The sequence below is a fragment of the Hypanus sabinus genome, unplaced genomic scaffold, assembly GCF_030144855.1.
Source record: "Hypanus sabinus isolate sHypSab1 unplaced genomic scaffold, sHypSab1.hap1 scaffold_298, whole genome shotgun sequence".
NCBI lineage: Eukaryota > Metazoa > Chordata > Chondrichthyes > Myliobatiformes > Dasyatidae > Hypanus > Hypanus sabinus.
Genome location: NW_026781133.1, coordinates 307120 through 325231, shown reverse-complemented (window position 1 = coordinate 325231; position 18112 = coordinate 307120). Strand labels below are relative to the sequence as shown.

The 18112-nt window shown below is 44.0% G+C and overlaps 1 protein-coding gene across 3 annotated transcripts; it reads right to left on the bottom strand.

Annotated features, from left to right (window-relative positions):
- Positions 1-9471: 9471 nt before the first annotated feature.
- Positions 9472-16593, bottom strand: LOC132388329 (zinc finger protein 239-like). Of its 3 annotated transcripts, XM_059960664.1 has the most exons (3): positions 14557-14959; positions 13854-14046; positions 9472-11463 (listed from the first exon to the last, which is right to left on the bottom strand). In XM_059960664.1, exon 3 carries the CDS (start codon positions 11138-11140, stop codon positions 10271-10273), a length of 870 nt encoding a protein of 289 aa, XP_059816647.1. In that variant the 5' UTR covers positions 11141-11463; positions 13854-14046; positions 14557-14959; the 3' UTR covers positions 9472-10270. The 3 variants fall into 3 exon arrangements, with proteins under 3 accessions (XP_059816647.1, XP_059816649.1, XP_059816648.1); XM_059960666.1 differs by lacking the exons at positions 13854-14046; positions 14557-14959 and adding an exon at positions 16321-16593; XM_059960665.1 differs by having other exon boundaries at positions 13866-14959.
- Positions 16594-18112: the final 1519 nt, after the last annotated feature.

Below are 18112 nucleotides of genomic sequence, written 5' to 3'. Positions count from 1 at the left end.
ATGCTTCTTTTGCGTCACAGGCGGTGGGCAGAGCCACGGAAACTAACCCGCAAATGCTGCCGATCTGCGGTAAAACACGATCACGTTTCGCTGGAGGGTCTCCCATGTGACCGGTGACTGTTCCTCGCCCTTCACATACCGCCCTACCCACCGCCGCATTTCCCACATTATTTCATTATTTCCCTATATCATTTCCATACGTATTTAGATTTCCCCACCATATCTTCCCCGATCCCTTTCCCTCCAGCCCCAGGTCACAGAGTTCTCAGTTATAGTCTCGATTCACTTCCCATCCCGACACACAATTCAGACCCACACAGAAAATGAGCTGGTTTCTTTTAAATCAGCCAACACACGCAAAATGCTGGTGGAACGCAGCAGGTCAGGCAGCATCTACAGGGAGAAGCGCTGTCGACGCTTCGGGCCGAGACCCTTCGTCAGTCCTGAAACGTGGACAGCGCTTCTCCCTGTAGATGCTGCCTGACCTGCTGTGTTCCACCAGCATTTTGTGTGTGTTGCTTGAATTTCCAGCATCTGCAAATTTCCTCGTGTTTGTCATTTAAATCAGTCTATGTTTATAAACACTCATTTCTATTCACATTCCTCTGGCCTCACTGGACAGGAACACTGAAACATTAAGTGAGAAACAACAGGAGGAGGCCATTCGGCCCCTTTAACCATCAGCAAGATGGAGGCTACTCTCCCATCTCAGCCACATGCTTCTACCGATCTTGATTTTCTCGATCCCTTGGCTCTCCACAAATCTGCCAGCCTCTGTTTTATGTGAGGACGATCACCGAGTCTTCAACACCCTCTGTGGTGTGGATTTACAGACATTCACCACCCTCGGAGTGGAGACATTTCCCCTCATCTCAGTCCCGACATTTTAACTGCCATCATATTTGACCTACTAAAATGAACCACTTCACACTTACCAGGGCTGAACTCCATCTGCCACTTCTCAGCCCTGTTCTGCATCCTATCAATGTCCCGCTGTAAAGTCTGACAGCCCTCCACACTATCCACAAAACATTCAACCTTTGTGTCATCAGCAAACTTACCAACCCATCCCTCCACTTCCTCATCCAGGTCATTTATAAAAAAACACAAAGAGTAAGGGTCCCAGAACAGATCCCTGAGGCACTCCACTGGTCACCGACCTCCATGCAGAATATGACCCATCTGCAACCACTCTTTGTCTTCAGTGGGCAAGCCAGTGCTGGATCCACAAATCAATGTCCCCTTGGATCCCATGCCTCCTTACTTTCTCAATAAGCCTTCCATGGGTTACCTTATCAAATGCCTTGCTGAAATCCATATACACTGCATCTACTGCTCTTTCTTCATCGATGTGTTTAGTCACATCATCAAAAAATTCAATCGGGCTCGTAAGGCACGACCTGTCCGTCACAAAGTCATGCTGACTATTACTAATCATATTATACCTCTCCAAATGTTCATATCCATAGCGACTTATCCAACTTGATGCTTTCCAAAAGCTGCAGCACATTCTCTTTCTTAATATCTACATGCTCAAGCTTTTCAGTCTGCTGCAAGTCATCACGACAATCACCAAGATCCTTTTCCATAGTGAATACTGAAGTAAAGTATTCATTAATTACCTCTGCTATTTCCTCCGGTTCAATACACACTTTCCCACTGTCACACGATATTTCAGGGTGAAAGGTGAAATATTTTTGGGGAATCTGAAGGGGGATTCTTCACTCAGAGGTTGGTGAGAGTGTGGAATGAGCTGCCAGTGGAAGTGGTGGATGTGGGTTCTAGTTAGACACTAAAGAGAAATTTGGGTAAGGACATGGATGGGAAGTGTATGCAGGTTGTTATTTCCACAGTCATGTGCTTTGCTGCTAATTACCGAACCCAGTAATTTACAGAATGGGTGTAGAGGCTGCCCAGTGACTGTTCCTGTGATCAAAGTCACTGAGACGTCTCATCACTGAGCAGATAATGTCTTCTCCATTCCCTTTCACTCAATCCATCACTCAACACCTTCCATGTTTACAGGAAATCACAGAACTCACAGAGAAGGAAACCGTGACAGAAGATTCCCTGCTTTTCCTCAGGCCTGGTGATGGGGAAAGGCTCCCAGTCCCAGAGAGTGATGTGGGAATCAGGAATGATTTGGCAAAGTTGGACAAAATGCTGAAAAGATTTCTGCAGCTCGGTATGGTAAAACAATGCACCGAACTGAAAATAACATTGAAATATTGCTGACGTAACAAAGAACGTCAACAAACTAACCCTGCAATATGGTGTAATATCCCGTTCCCCATATTAACATGGGTTATACAGACCAAAGAACAAACTGCCGGAGGAACTCAATGGGTCGGACAGCATCTGTGGAGGGAAATGGACCGTCAACATTTCGGGCCGAGACCCTCCCTCTGGACTGAGAGTGGACGGGAAATAGTCAGAGAAAGGAGGTGAGGGCTGGGGATGGGGCAAGAGCTGGGGAGTGAGAGGTGGATCCAGGTGGGGGGGGGAGGTGGAAGGTGGAAATAGTGACAAGGGTGGGACGTCAGTAGTTGGGGCAACACAGGACTGCAGAAAGTTTAATTTAATTCCATCGAGGATGAACAAAAAGGTTAGAGAGTATTTGTTATAGAGAGTGCAATGAAGATACACCTAACTGATCCCTGGAGTGGTGGGGTCATAACTTGAAGAAAGATCAAATGTGATAACACTAAATGTCATTTGGAGAATCGAGGACTGAGAGGAGAACACATTGAAATGCACAGCAACATTACCGGTTGAATCAGGGATCCCAGTCTCTGAAAAAGGGGATGGGAATCGAGCCCGTGACTCTGTGACCTGGGGGTGGAGGGAAAGGGATCGGGGTAGATATGGTGTGGAAAAGTAGACATGTATCTGGTGTAAATATGGAATAATGTGGGTAATGCGGCGTATGGGTCGGGCAGCATGTGAGCGGCGAGGAGCAGAGTCACCGGTTCAGGAGGGAGTCCCTCCACCCGTCACCTGATCACGTTTCCTGTTCAAGTTTTTCTGCAGATCTGCAGCATCTGCGAGTCACAGCTCTACGTGTACTTGCAGCTTCATCTTTCACCCGTTCAGTCAAGTCAGTGAGATCCGGATCTGTCACATCCTCTCGTTGTGGGTGGACAGCGTTTTTTTTTTTCCCTGCAATATTTTCTGCATGTTTCATACACAGTTTCGACGTGCTGAAGTGCTGCCAACGTTTCTGGGTGTATGACCCATTGATGTGAGAATTTAGCCATTTGTATTTATCTGAGTTTCTCAGAAATGTGTAAAGTTTAATTCAGCTTCACTTCAGAATTTCCAAAGCAACAACCCAGTCAGTCAAATAGTTCCACAGAATTAAAAGTTTATTAGATTTTTATTTTTTCTATTTTTGAACTATATTCTTATTTTAAATCACAATTGTTAGAATCTTTTATTAAGTATTAGGTTCTACTGCTACCACAGAGACAATAAATTTCATGGCACATTTCCCCTTTCATGAGTTATATTTCATGGGTTGAAATTCCCCTTGGGGATGAATAAAGTATCTATCTATATGCCGGTGCTATTAAACTTGATTCTGATATTGATATGGGAGACCCACCACCGGTCACCTGATCCCAGTTACTGCAGATCGTAATGTGAGATTGAAGCATTTTCCATATACTTGCTTTCCACAGAAATGACAACAGTTCAGTTTCCTTCTGAGGTTCCAGAGCAGAAGCTCAGTCTGTCTAATATTTCCACAGAATTAAAATGGGGAAATTTGTTTATCATCATCACGTACTGAGCTACAGTGAAAATCTTGCCTGATGTACCATCCACACAGATCGATACATTACGACGGTACATTGAGCTGATATACAACAAAAAAATAACTGTAATGAAGCATTATGGCTGCAGAGAAAGTGCAGTGCAGATAGACATATGGTGCAGGGTCACGCTGAGTTACATTGTGAAGTCGGGTCCATTTTATCATTCATTTGGCATAACTGCAGACAGGAAGCCATCCTTCAGCTTGGTGTTACGCACTTTAAGGCTTTTGTATCTCTCCGCCTATGTGGGAGCGGGTTTACAGCAAAAATGTCCAGGTTGTGAGGGTCTTTGAGTACATGGCCTGCTTTTCCGAGGCAGGGGAAGTGTAGGAAGAGTCCATGGAGGGGAGGCTTGTTTCTCTGATCTTCTCTGCTCTCCAAAGTTCTCTGCAGTTCCTTGCAGTCATGGGCAGAGCAGTAGCCATACAAAGGCGTGAAGTATCAACAAGAAGCTCAGAGACCTCGGCCTTCACCCTGCCTTGTGCAGCTGAATCCTGGACTTCCTGTCAGATCGCCGGCAGGTGGTAAGAGTGGGCTCCATCTCCTCTGTCTCTCTGACCCTCAGGACACAGAACCCAGAGGGTTTTCTCTTTGGTCCACTCCTTTACTCTCTGTGCACCCATGACTTGTGTTGCCACCCACAGCTCCAATCTGCTGATTAAATTTGCTGACAGCACTACATTGATTGGCCTAATCTCAAAAAATAACTTTCAATCGATCAAATACCTCCTGACAAGGCTCGGTCCAAACAAACTTTTCACCCATCTTCAGGAGATTAGTCAGAGGAAGAGCGATAGCAGCAGAGTTCTTCCAGAACTTACGATAATATCCATCCATTCCCAGAAACCTTCTAAGAGCCTTCTGAGCAGTCAGAATAGGAACTTGAGAAATTGCCTGGTCTTTTGCCCGAACAGGAGCCAACTTGCCTTGAGCTGCAACATAGCGAAGACAGGTCACAGTGGCATGGCCATATTCACTCTTAGCCAAGTTAACTGTAAGGCTGGCCTGGGAAAACCTGTCAAACAGCTTCTCCACTGCAGGGATATGCTCTTCCCAAGTGTCACTCCCTGTAACTATGTCATCAATATAAGCATCTGTGTGATCTAATCCTCGAATTACAGAATCATTCATTCTCTGGAATGTTCCTGGAGCATTTTTCTTTCCAAAAGGTAAAACATTGTATTCATACAACCCAGATGGTGCCACAAATGCAGAAATTTCTCTACCTCTGTCCATCAATGGAACACACCAATACCCTTTCAACAGATCAATCTTTGTAAGATATTAGCTATTCCAACCTTATCGATGCAATCATCTATCCTAGGGATAGGATAGGCATCTGTTTTTGTTACTGCATTTGCCTTCCTCTAATCAGTGCAAAATCTAGCACTGCCATCAGGTTTGGGCACTATAATGCAGGGTGAGCTCCAATCTGATGCTGAAGGACTAATAATACCATTTTTCTGCATATATTCAATTCCTTGCTCAGCCTATTTACACTTTTCATGTTCATGCAATATGGGTGTTGTTTAATCGGTTTAGCTTGACCATTATCTATGCCGTGTACTGCGACTGTGGTTGTTTGGGAACATCGGGAAAAAAAATCTTTCAACTTCAGAATTAATTCCGTCAGCTGTTGTTGTTGCGTTGGCTGCAGATCAGTCAACTTGTTAGCAATGTTTTCTGGAACAACCGAGTTCATTCGTCTAACTGGGACCATGTTTGGCTTGTGAAAAGTCTCAGACGAGTCAATTGTTTCATTCTCAGGGTTACCAGATTCATATGTTTTGACAACACTCACAGATGGTGCCTGCTTCTCAAAATAAGGCTTTATTATATTTTTCTGTACCACCTGTGTTAGTTTACGTTGATCAGGTGTTTTAATAACATAATTCACATCATTAAGTTGAGAGACTATTTGAAACGGTTCATTGAATTTCACCTGTAGTGGATTCATCAACATTGGAGATAAGGTAAGCACATTATCCCCCACCTGGTATTTTCTTTCGCAAGCCCACTTATCAAACCAACACTTCATTTTGTTTTCAGAAATCTTTTAAGTTTTGTCTTTCTAGAATACAGGCTTCATGCAGTGTATTTTTGAACTTTAAAATAGTCTAACAGGTTAACATGTACATCCCCATCAATCCACTGTTCCTTTAACAAGGTCAAAGGTCCCCTCACTCTGAGACCAAATACAAATTCAAATGGACTAAAGCCCAGTTAATCCTGTACCAACTCTTACTGTGAACAAAACCAAATACATTCCTTCATCCCAGTCTTTTCCATTTTCACCATGCTATGTCTTAATCATTGTTTTGAGGGCAGAATGAAATCTTTCCAAAGCCCCTTGTGATTCCAGATGGTATGCAGTTGATGTAATTTGTTTAGTTCCCAGTTCATAAACTACCTGCTGGAATAATCCAGATGTAAAATTACTTCCTTGATCAGACTGGATTTCTTTAGGCAAACCAGATAAAGTAAAAAAACTTGGTAACAGCCTTTGCCACAGTTTTAGCTTTAATATTTCTGAGAGCTATTGCCTCTGGGAATCTGGATGTAGTACACATAATAGTTAGCAGATACTGATGGCTAGCTTTAGTCTTAGGCAATGGGCCATCACAATCCACTATAAATGTTGAAAACGGTTCACCGAATGCAGGTATAGACCACAGTGGGGCCACTGGTGTGACCTGATTAGGTTTACCCACAACTTGACAAGTGTGACAGGTTCTGCAAAAGGTAACAACAACTTTCCTCAAATTAGGCCAGTAGAATTATTTCATAATCCTGTTTACAGTTTCATTCACTCCAAGATGTCGACCTAATGGCATACTGTAGGCCAAAGTTAAAATTTCAGCCCTAAGAACTTTAGGAACTACAACTTGGTGAACAATTGCCCATTCCTCACTCACTGGTATAGCAGGTGGCCTCCACTTCCTCATTAACACGCCATCCTTGAGATAATACCCTACTGGCACTTTCTTAATCTCATTATCTGAGAGAGCTGTTTCTTTTGAAGCTTCAATCTCAGGGTCTCGGTTCTGTTCTGCTATAATCTCCTTCCTAGACAGGGAAAAATCTTTCTCATCAGACTTACGACCTGAATCCTGTTGAAACAATGAAGGCGGAAAAGTCCCTGACGAGTCATCATAACCTGAATCCCGATTTTGGCTATCATGGATATCAGAATCATGCTGCACAGAACTCTCTGCATTGGTAGAATTTTTAGCCATACTTTGAGTTCCTGCGTAGGAAGGATAAATGTTAAAATCCATCTGTGGGTCATCAGTGGTTGGCTTAGTTGTGAACTGCACTGCAGGAACAACTTTACCATCTGCCAGGTCATTCCCTAACAGCAAAGTAACATCTTCCACTGGTAAACTGGAGCACAATCCTATCTCAACAGGTCCTGAAACCAATCCTGATTATAAAGTTACCTTGTGCAACGGCACAGAAACCACACCGCCCCCAAGGCCTTGAATAAGATTTACCTCACCAGTGTTAGACTCATCACCAAACTTTAGAACACTGTCTAATGTAAGTGACTGAGAAGCCCCAGTATCTCGAAGAATTTTCACTGGTACTGGGGTTGATTCTTCATTTACGAATACAAACCCATCTGACATAAAATGATCGAACACCTTCTTAACTCGGTCAGACCTCTCAGTCCTTAACTGAGCCTCAACAGAATATTCAGAACCCTGTGGATTTATAGGTGCTTCAACATACTGACCACGGGCATTTGGGACTGCCTCATTTTCCATTTTCTTCTTCAGGACAGAACAATTAGCCATCACATGACCAGCTTTCTTACAATAGTAACAAGCAAGACCAGAATATTTCACCTTCAACTGTTTCCCTTCATCCTTACTCCTGTCACTAGTCCCAGCTTTAATTTCTGGTTTACCCTGGTGATCCCTGCTACTCTTTGGGAAGCTCTTATTCGGGGTAAACTTAACCTTATGAGTTAAAGCAAACATCTGCTAATCTAGCAGACTCCTGCAAAGTGGCAGCATCATTTTCATCTAAATGTCTCTTTATGTCATCATAGACGCACCTTTTGAATTCTTCAATTAAAACCAACTTTTTCTATCTGTAAAAATCATCATTTATATTTTTATATGTGCACCAGCGGTCAAAACACACAAACTTCTCAGAAGCAAATTCCATGTAAGTCTGTTTCATAGATTTCCTCCAATTTCTAAGCCTTTGTAAGCTTCTGGAACCAACACATAAGCTTTGAGCACAGCCTGTTTCACAATGACATAATCAGCTGCATTTTCAATTGATAGGGCAGAATGTGTGTGTTGAGCCTTGCCCTTAATTATACTTTGTAACTAAAGAGTCCAGCTTCCTTTCGACCGCTTTTGACTTTCAGCCACTTTCTCAAAAGGCTGGAAGTATTTACCTACGTCGGTTTCATCAAATGGAGGGACCAATTTAACTTCCTGGCTGGCAATAAATTGTACAACCAACTCCTTTGAGACAGCAACTTCTTTCTTGAGCCTTAACTTCTCTGTCAGAACATGCCTCTGTCTTTTTCCTTCTTCCCTCTGTTTGTCTGCTTCCTCAGCTTCAAAACACCTTTTTTTCTGCTTCCTCCCTCTGTTTGTCTGCATCAAACCCCCTCTGTCTCTTTTTCTTCAGCCTCTAATCTAAGTACATCAGTCCTCAATTGTTCTAGTTGTAACTGGATCTCCTCTTTACTCACAGGAAACCTCTTTAACACTTCCTTATCAAATACCTTCATAGATATATAGTGCTCAACTATTTTCCTCTGAATTTCTGGCTTTCTCATAGTCCCCTGTGGCGTCTGCAATTCGCAGCCGCACCATCAGCCGGGCCTATTAAAGTGTCCTGTAGCCGACCGTCCTCCTGATAACCTGGGAAATGACTCAGTGGCTGCATGACACCAGCCTATGTAGATGGGGCTGGATAATTGGATTCTGCTACAGCCAGAGGGGTGTTCTCTGGAGCTACGGCATATCTTTTAAAGGAGAGGAATGTTTTCTGTCCCATGCAATTTACTATTGAATGGCCAGCATCCAATATAAGCCCACAGCCAGGAGCTGAGTGGTGTCTCTAGGTCTGAGGAGTATTTCGCTGCATTGTTGTAACCCAGTTTTGTTCTGTTTAGCTGATTCAAGTTTAGCTGATTCAAGTTTAGACTCTAGAACAGTTCTGTTGAGTTTATAAACACTTTGGGTAATAAAACCCCTATTTTTTTCACCTTTACCTGCTCTCCCAGTTTTATGCTTACCCTGCTCCTTCACACCCCCTTACCTCATTGACGTTCAATAGTCAGCTATTCATTTGTTTTAGCTTTTCCTAATACCTCAGGGGTTGGTGCTTCCAGAATTATATAAATATCCATTGCTGCTGATTTCCACACACAAATAAATCAAAAGGGATCACCCCAATCAACTCGATAATTAATCGATCAATATTTCCCCAAGTTTGTTCATATCCCGGACGCAGGATGCAATTTTGTTATGAACCGTAACGCTTTAGAAACAAACCAGCAGCAATAGACTACACCTGGAGTCTGGTTTTGATGTTAAAACCACTATCTTTATTAATAACTACTTATAATATTGTAACTTAAACAAGATAAACAGAAGTTAACAGTTTTATGTGAATAAATGTGTGTAAATATAACTCCCAAACTACTGAGCACGGGGGAAACAAGGCTTGGAGTCTTGAGATAGTAAAGTATGAAAGCTCAGTTCATCCACGGAATAGGTGATGAGATATTTGTAATCCGGGGTAAATGTCAAGAGAAGGCAATTATGTCGAATTCCACAGGTTCCATGGTGGTAAAGCGAGAGAATAATCGATGTAGATTTTATCCATCGTCATTCCAAATCCAAATACGAATTATCACCAAAAGCAAATTGTCACAAGGGGTATCGTCACCACACCCAGGCAAGGGTTAACACATCAGTGGTCTTCACATGATACCCCAAATCAGATCCACTCCTATGGATCAAACGAGGTGACCACCACACGTTCGATGTACGATGAATCGATAACTAACCCACCCTTGTGGGCATAGGAAAGTTCCAAAGATTGACCCTTGGCCTCTAGTTCCCTGGTTTCGATCCTTTCATTTTTCCTCCTTCGTCTCCGTCTGACTCTGAGTGTCTGTGTCCTCAGTTAAAACTAAACAAGTTGTGAGCAATGTAAACAAGCTGCAAGTCAGACTGATTCACCTTCTTAATCTGTCTCTCTCTTAAAATGACAGTCCACAGCAAACAAAACCCAGGGATTCATAACAACAGCCACTCTCCATTGTGAACTGACTGGTGCGCCAGTAATTGGGATGACTGAGTGAATCCTTTCCCACAGACTGAGCACGTGAACGGCTTCTACCCAGTGTGAACTCGCTGATGATTCTGTAGTTTGGATGACTGGGTGAATCCTTTCCCACAGACTGAGCACGTGAACGGCTTCTACCCAGTGTGAACTCGCTGATGATTCTGTAGGTTGGATGATTGAGTGAATCCCTTCCCACAGTCTAAGCAGGTGTACGGCTTCTCCCCAGTGTGAAATCTCTGATGTACCTTCAGTTTAGATGAGCAAGTGAATCTCATCCCGCAGTCTGAGCAGGTGAACGGCCTCTCCCCAGTGTGAACTCGCTGATGAATCTGCAGTATGGATGAATGAGTGAATCCTTTCCCACATTCTGAGCAGGTAAATGGCTTCTCCACAGTGTGAACTCGCTGGTGTCTCTGTAGGTGGGATGACAGTGTAAATCCCTTCCCACATTCTGAGCAGGTGAATGGCTTCTCTCCAGTGTGACTTCGCAGATGTCTCTGTAGGTGGGATGACAGTGTGAATCCTTTCCCACAGACTGAGCAGGTGAACGGCTTCTCCCCAGTGTGAACTCGCTGATGTACCAGTAGGTTGGATGACTGAGTGAATCCCTTCCCACAGACTGAGCAGGTGAATGGCCTCTCCCCAGAGTGAACTCGCTGATGTACCAGTAGGTCAGATGACTCACTGAATCTCTTCCCACAGACCGAGCAAGTGAACGGCTTCTCCCCAGTGTGAACTCGATGGTGTCTCTGTAGGTGGGACGACAGTGTGAATCCCTTCCCACAGTCTGAGCAGGTGAATGGCTTCTCCCCTGTGTGAACTCGCCGGTGACTCTGTAGGTTGGATGATTGACTGAATCCCTTCCCACATTCTGAGCAGGTGAATGGCTTCTCCCCAGTGTGAACTCGCTGATGAATCTGTAGTGTGGATGACTGTGTGAATCCCTTCCCACAGTCTGAGCAGGTGAATGGCCGCTTCCCGGTATGAACTTGCTGGTGTGCCATTTGGTCAGATGACCGAGAGAATCCCTTCCCTGAAATTCAGCAGATGACCAGCCTCGGCCCAGTGAGATCGGACTGGTCTGTCCGCAGGTGGGATGCCCGACAGAATCCTTTCTCACACACAGAACAGATGAATAGCCCTGCCCAGTGGGAACTTGCTGATGTACCTTCAACTGAGATAACCGAGTGAAACCATTCCCACAGTCTGAGCAGGAAGAATGGTCGATTGAATCCCTTGCTCCACTTCTTAAATATCCAGACAGAGACAGCAAAATTGCCGTGCCGTATCTGAGATTCGTGGAGACAAATTCCTTCTCGTTTTTAACCTGTAAAAAGATTTACATAATCCATCAATTGGTTTAGGACAACATCTGAGATGAAATTACTTGAGTTGCCGAGGTTTGATCTCGTATCACACTGTTACAGTGATGTTAAACCCAAGTTGGACAGAGAAATCATCTCCTGACTGTGCACAGTGCTGGTATCTGGAATGACCATCAATTCTCTGATGCTCTTCCTGTCTCTATAAGAATGGGGCATTTCTGCCATCTCGAATTTGTGCCTTGGCTCAGTTTGACTCTCTCCAATGCTTGTATTCCCTATTCCTGCTGAGCAGCACGGGTGCCTGGCCCCACAGTATCTGAAACGCAAATAGTCTTTCTTGACGTGCTGCTGGGAATTCTTTTATGTATTATTAACTTAAAGTGCCACCGTTTTAACGCCATATAAAAAATTCCTGCTGAGATGAATGGTTGGTCCACACAGCTGTTACAAGTTCATAGAGTACATATTAGAATTATTTCAGGATCCTGTCACAGTCGTAGAAAAATACAAAACAGAAACAGGCCCTATGGGCCATCGAGTTTGTGTTGAACCATTTAAACTGCCCAGTCCCATACCCCTGCCATCCAGGTACCTATACAAACCTCTTAAATGTTAAATCGAGCTCACATACACCTAAAAAAGGCTCTAAGCATAAACAAGGAAATTATGCAAACAACATTTCCAGAAAAGTTGGGATATTTTCCAAAATGCAATAAAAACAGAAATCTCTGATATGTTAATTCACATTTACCCTTATTTTACTGACAAAAGTACAAAGAAAAGATTTGCAATAGTTTTACTGAACAACTTAATTGTAGTTTGTAAATACACAAATGTGGCTGCAACACAAACACACTCAACAAAAGTTGGGACAGAGGCATGATTACCATTGTGTTACATTACCCTTTCCTTTTAATAACATTTTTGAATCGTTTTGGAACTGAGGATACTAATTGTAGTAGATTTGCAATTGGAAATTTTGTCCATTCTTGCTTGATGTAAGACTTCAGCTGCTCAACAGTCCGTGGTCTCCGTTGTCTGATTCTCCTCTTCAAGATGCGCCATATGTTTTCAATAGGATATAGATCTGGACTGGCAGCAGGCCAGTCAAGCACACACACTCTGTGTCTGCAAAGCCACGCTGTTGTAGCCCGTGCGGAATGTGGTCTGGCATTGTCCTGCTGAAATAAGCATGGACGTTGCGGGAAAAGACGTCGCCCTGATGGCAACATATGTCTCTCTAAAATCCTAATATATGCCTCAGAGTCAGTGTTACCTTCACATACATGAAACTCACCCATGCCGTGGGCACTGATGCACCCCCATACCATCACAGATGCTGGCTTTTGCACCTTTCTCTGATAACAATCAGAATGGTCGTTTTCACCTTTGGCATGGAGAACTCAATGCCCGTTTTTTTCTTAAAACGAGCTGAAATGTGGACTCATATGACCACAGTTCCACAGTCTTTCAGTCCATCTGAGATGAGCTCAGGCCCAGAGAACTTGCTGGCGTTTCTGCATAGAGTTGATGTATGGCTTCCTCCTTGAGTAATACAGTTTCAAGTTGAATTTCTGGATGGAGCGACAGACTGCATTAAGTGACAATGGTTTTCCGAAGTACTCCCAAGGCCAGATGGCTATAATTGTCACAATAGCATGACTGTTTCTTAGGCAGTGCCGCCTGAGGGCTTGAAGATCACGTGCATTCAACAGTGATTTCCGACCTTGCCCTTCACGCACTGAGATGTCTCTGAATTTTCTGAATCTTTTCACAATATTATGTACTGTAGATATTGAAAGACCTAAATTCTCTCATGAATTTTGGCACAAAGGGGTGAGCCACGACCCATCCTTGCTTGCAAAGACTGAGCCTTTGATGGATGCTACTTTTATACACAGTCATGATACCTCACCTGCTACCAATTAGCCTGCTTCATGTGGAGTCTTCCAAACCGGTGTTACTTGAATATTCTGTGCACTTTTCAATCTTATTTTAACTCTGTCCCAACTTTTGTTGAGTGTGTTGCAGCCATCAAATTCTAAATTTGTGTATATTTACAAAATACAATTAAGTTGGTCAGTAAAACTATTGAAAATCTTTTCTTTGTCAGTTAAATAAAGGTTCACGTGAATTAACATATCACAGATTTTTGTTTTTATTGCATTTTAGAAAATATCCCAACTTTTTTGGAAATGGAGTTTGTACACTGCTTTGAGGGTTTGTTGGAAGTATACAGAATTATAAGGGTATAGATAGAGGTATTTGCAAGCAGCATTTTCCACTGACGTTGGGTGGGCTGACAAGCAGAGGTCATGGGTAAGTGACTTCACCATTTATACAATACGATACAGGCCATTCGGCCTACAATGCTGTGCCACATATTACTTACTTTTGAAATTACCTAGAGTTTCCCATAGTCCTCTATTTTTCTGCGCACCATGTACCAGAAGCCTCTTAAAAGACACGATTGCATCCGCCTTCATCACAGTCGCCGGCAGCCCATTCCAGACACTCATCACTCTGCGTAAAGAAACTCACCCCTCGTGGTGATATCACGTGCCAGGACGTGACTGGACAGAGTTCTGAGAATGCGCAGAAATGAAGAATGATCGAGAAGCATGGCAGTGTAAAACGTGGTTTTGTTGCTGTTAAATAAAAGGTCAATTCTTCCCTAATATAGTTTGTTATGAGTAACCCACGGTCCGTATAAAGAGCACAACACCCCTGACATCTCCTTTGTACCTGCTTCCAAGCACCTTAAAACTGTGCCCTCTCCACGGGTTTTCTCTTGTTTGTGATTGGAGGTAGAACAAAGAAGATTTTCTCAACTGGTGATGTAAAATATTTTGTTCCCTTTCGCCGAGTTCCTAATCCTTGCATTTAAATAGCTGGATCTCAGCTCTGTTTGAGAGATCCATCGGTTCCCATTCCCTCAGCAGCCGTAAGCTTCCCAGGGCCTGTGTACGGATCGTGGGGCTGAGAGAAGGGGAAGACAGCAGGACTGTCCCGGGATTGCGGGTCACGGTGTCCGGCATCAGAGCAATTGTTCCACACTCGGTGTTTAAGATAGCCGCCCGTAGATTCATTCTTACCTTGAACGCTCCTGCTGAGTCCTTTTGTATACAGCGCGCATGCGATCTAAATACGTCAACAACCTTGACGCCTGCGCATTTGATTGGTGGTTCAGAGGCAGAGAAATTTTAAACGCACGGTTTTATGGGTAATCACGGTGCCATAAAAAGTTCCTGCAAGCACCGGTTTTATGTCCACACCTCAGGGTTTTTTCTGTGTAGAAAACTCAGCAGCTCTTTTAACGTAGAAAGCGGCTCCCAAAAACAATATCAACAGGCATTCTGTTTATCTAATGCCGAAGTACAACCCTCTTACAAATGAAGATATAAAACACAAACGATTCTGCAGTTGCTAGAAATACAGACACAGACACACAAACACACAATGCTGGAGGAACTGTGCAGTTCAGGCAGCAACTAAGCAGAGGAGTACACAGTCTAGGCATGCTGAAGGGCTCGGCCTAAACGTTGTCTATTTATTCCTCTCCACATTTTCTGCCTGATCTGTTGATTTCCTCCAGTATTTTGCAGAAATTAACCACTTTTTTTTTCAATCAAGCAGTTTCCAAATGTGTCTGATCTTTCATTTGTAGCCACATCCTGCAGGTTCGGTTTGTCTTCTTCCTCCTCCTTGTAAACTCCAGGCCCAATCTCTTTCTGGAGCCCCAAATCCCTGACTGGCAACTTGGTTTCTGACTCTGCTCCATTCACTCGCTAGTCTGTCAGACTTCAGAGGTTCATTGTAACAACCCAGCAGTTCGAAGCGAAGACCTTTGAAATTAGTGAGAGTGACCTAAAACGTTGAAAAGGGCGGGTAAGCAGGAGTTTAACTAACTTCGTCCAGAGCCCTGAACAACGTCACAACCACAGTGAGCTCATCGTCTTGTTCAGCCGGAGAAAATCATGCAGGAAATTCATGCAGGTGCATAAGATGATGAGAGGCATTGGTCGTGTGGATAGTCAGAGGCTTTTTCCCAGGGCATAAACGGCTAACACGAGGGGGAATAGGTTTAAGCTGCTTGGAGGTAGGTACAGGGGAGGCGTCAGAGCCAAGTTTTTTTTAAACAGAGAGTGATGTCTGTGTGGAATGCACCGCCAGCGTCGGTAGAGGCGGATAAAATAGGATCTTTTAAGAGACGCTTAGATAGGTACATGGAGCTTAGGAAATAGGTGGCTATGCGGTAGGGTAATTCTAGACAGTTAAGAGACTAAGTTACATGGTCGGTACGATATTGTGGGCCAAAGCATCAGTAATATGTTGTAGATTTCTATGTGTCTGTGAAATTCAAGGGAAATCTCCTATCCCACGGAGTAGTGACTAGTTGCAATCTGTCATCTCAGGGAGGGTGAGAGGGGAACGGCAGGGATAGATTTTAATATACTGATATGGAACAGAAAAATGGACAGGGATCAGCTGGGCCGAGTGGTCTCTCAAGTGAGACACGGGATTTGATACAAACTGATTCATCTTTCACAGCTCCACAATATTAAACACCAGTCTAGTTTAAGGCTAACATCAGCAGAACCGACTCCTCCAATGCTCAGTGACCAGGGTTCAGTCCTGGGTGCGATGAGCAGCCGCAAGAACTGCAGAATCTGACAGTAACAGTCCCTCATGAACCTGCAGCTGCCTTCAGTCACCGTGATGGTTAAACATTTAACACGGAGCTGATTTGAACTTCCTCCCTGATGTGAAGTTTCTGGTGTTGCAGCAGCTGGGATGATTGAGTAAAACTCTTTGCTCACTCCAGACAGAAATGTGGCCTCTATTTACTGTGAACTCACCGGAGCATCACAAGGTGGGTTAACTGAATGAGTCTCTTCACACACACGGAGCAGGTGAACGGCCGCTTCCCAGTGCGAAGCTGTTAGTGTATCTGCGATGGCCGACTGAATCCCTTCCAAAATGAGAGCCAGTGAATGACGTCACAGTGCTATAACGTCATGGCGATGTATCCAATCAGATCACGGACATGGACACGTGATCGGGCTCTCCTTGTAGCGAGTGGGGCGCTGTCTTCTCCAGCATCTCCGCCTCCACATTCAAGGACCGGAGGCATTCAAGCGCTGGTGAACTGACAGATACAGCGGAACTAACGAGCTGTTGTGTTTGTGAGTCCCATAGACAAGTCCTTTGCCTTTTCTGCAATGTTAAAAGCTTACAAAGCACGTTGGAGGGTGAAGGACAACATTTCAACTTAGGTAATTTTACTCTCCATGGTGCCTTCTGAAAAAAACTGTCACAGCTCAGAACAAGTTGGAGGAACAAGACTTCATCTTCTAACAGGCTACAGTTCCGGCATCAGGCTGAACATCAAACTCTCCGCTTCCCTCTCTGTATCAAAATGGATCCTTCCTCCCCTACATCAGTCTGTGACTTGGCTCAGTTTGTCTGTCTCCTTCGCATTCTGAGCATGCGCCACACACCCACTGAGATCACATTTTATTTACACGGCTGTGACTAGAGACTTTCTGATTATTATGTCCCTCCTGGTATTTGACGGTTGTAAACTCCGAGTCAGCAATGGTATTGACCCTCAGGAGTAGGTGATTAGGCTTTTTCGTTGGAGATCGATAAACTGCCGGTAGTGTGTGTCTGGATGAGTGGGTCGTTTTCAGACTGGAAGGAGGTAGCGTTTGGAGTACCCCAGAGATCAGTCCCTGACCACAGTTGTTCACAGTTTAATGTCCTGGCGGAGGCAGCGAGATGTGAGATGCCCCAGTCTGCTGGTGACGCAGAAAGAGTGGAGTTGAGGGAGGGGAGGCTATTCACATGCAATTTTGTAGCTTTGCAATCAGTACATAGTGCACTGTGGGGCTGCAGTGGCTGGTTCCAATCTGCTAATTAGATTTGCTGACCACAGTACATTGATCCGCCGGATCCCAAATAATAACGAGGCAGCCGACAGAGAAGAAGTCATCACCCCGACATGGTCATGTCAAGAAAACAACCTCTCCCTCATTGTAACGAAAACAAAGGAGCTGGTTGTGGATTACAGGAGGAATGGAGACAGGGAACAAATTCAACATTTCCAAGTCTGTTATTGACACAAATGCACATATTAGTATTGATCATGACACAATGTATTTTAAATATCGTTAATGACATAAAACATATTTACAGATTGTTACGGACAGAGAATCGTATAACTTCTGTTCCGCGTATTTTCTGAATGTACTTGCCTGTGATGCTGCAACAAGTCAGTGTTTCTCTGTCCCTGTACCTTCCCGTACTTGAGCACTTGGCAATAAATTCAACAGGACCTGAGAAATCTCAGTGAGATTTGATTAGTGATGTTCATCTTGGCAACTCGGTAGGTCGAATGTATGAGACAGAACACTGTTGAATGCAAAACCCTGAACAGTGTTGATGATCAGAGGGATCTTAGACTCCAAGTTCATCGCTCCCTGAAAGAGACTGCACAGATTGATCGGGTGGATAAGAAGGCAAATGGCATGGTTGTCTTTATTAGTTGAAGCATTGAGTTCAAAAGTCGGAAAGTTGTGTTGCGGCTGTTACGAGCCTTTGGTCGTACTGTGACTGTTTCTTTAAGAGCGCCGGCGTGAGGAGGCGGGA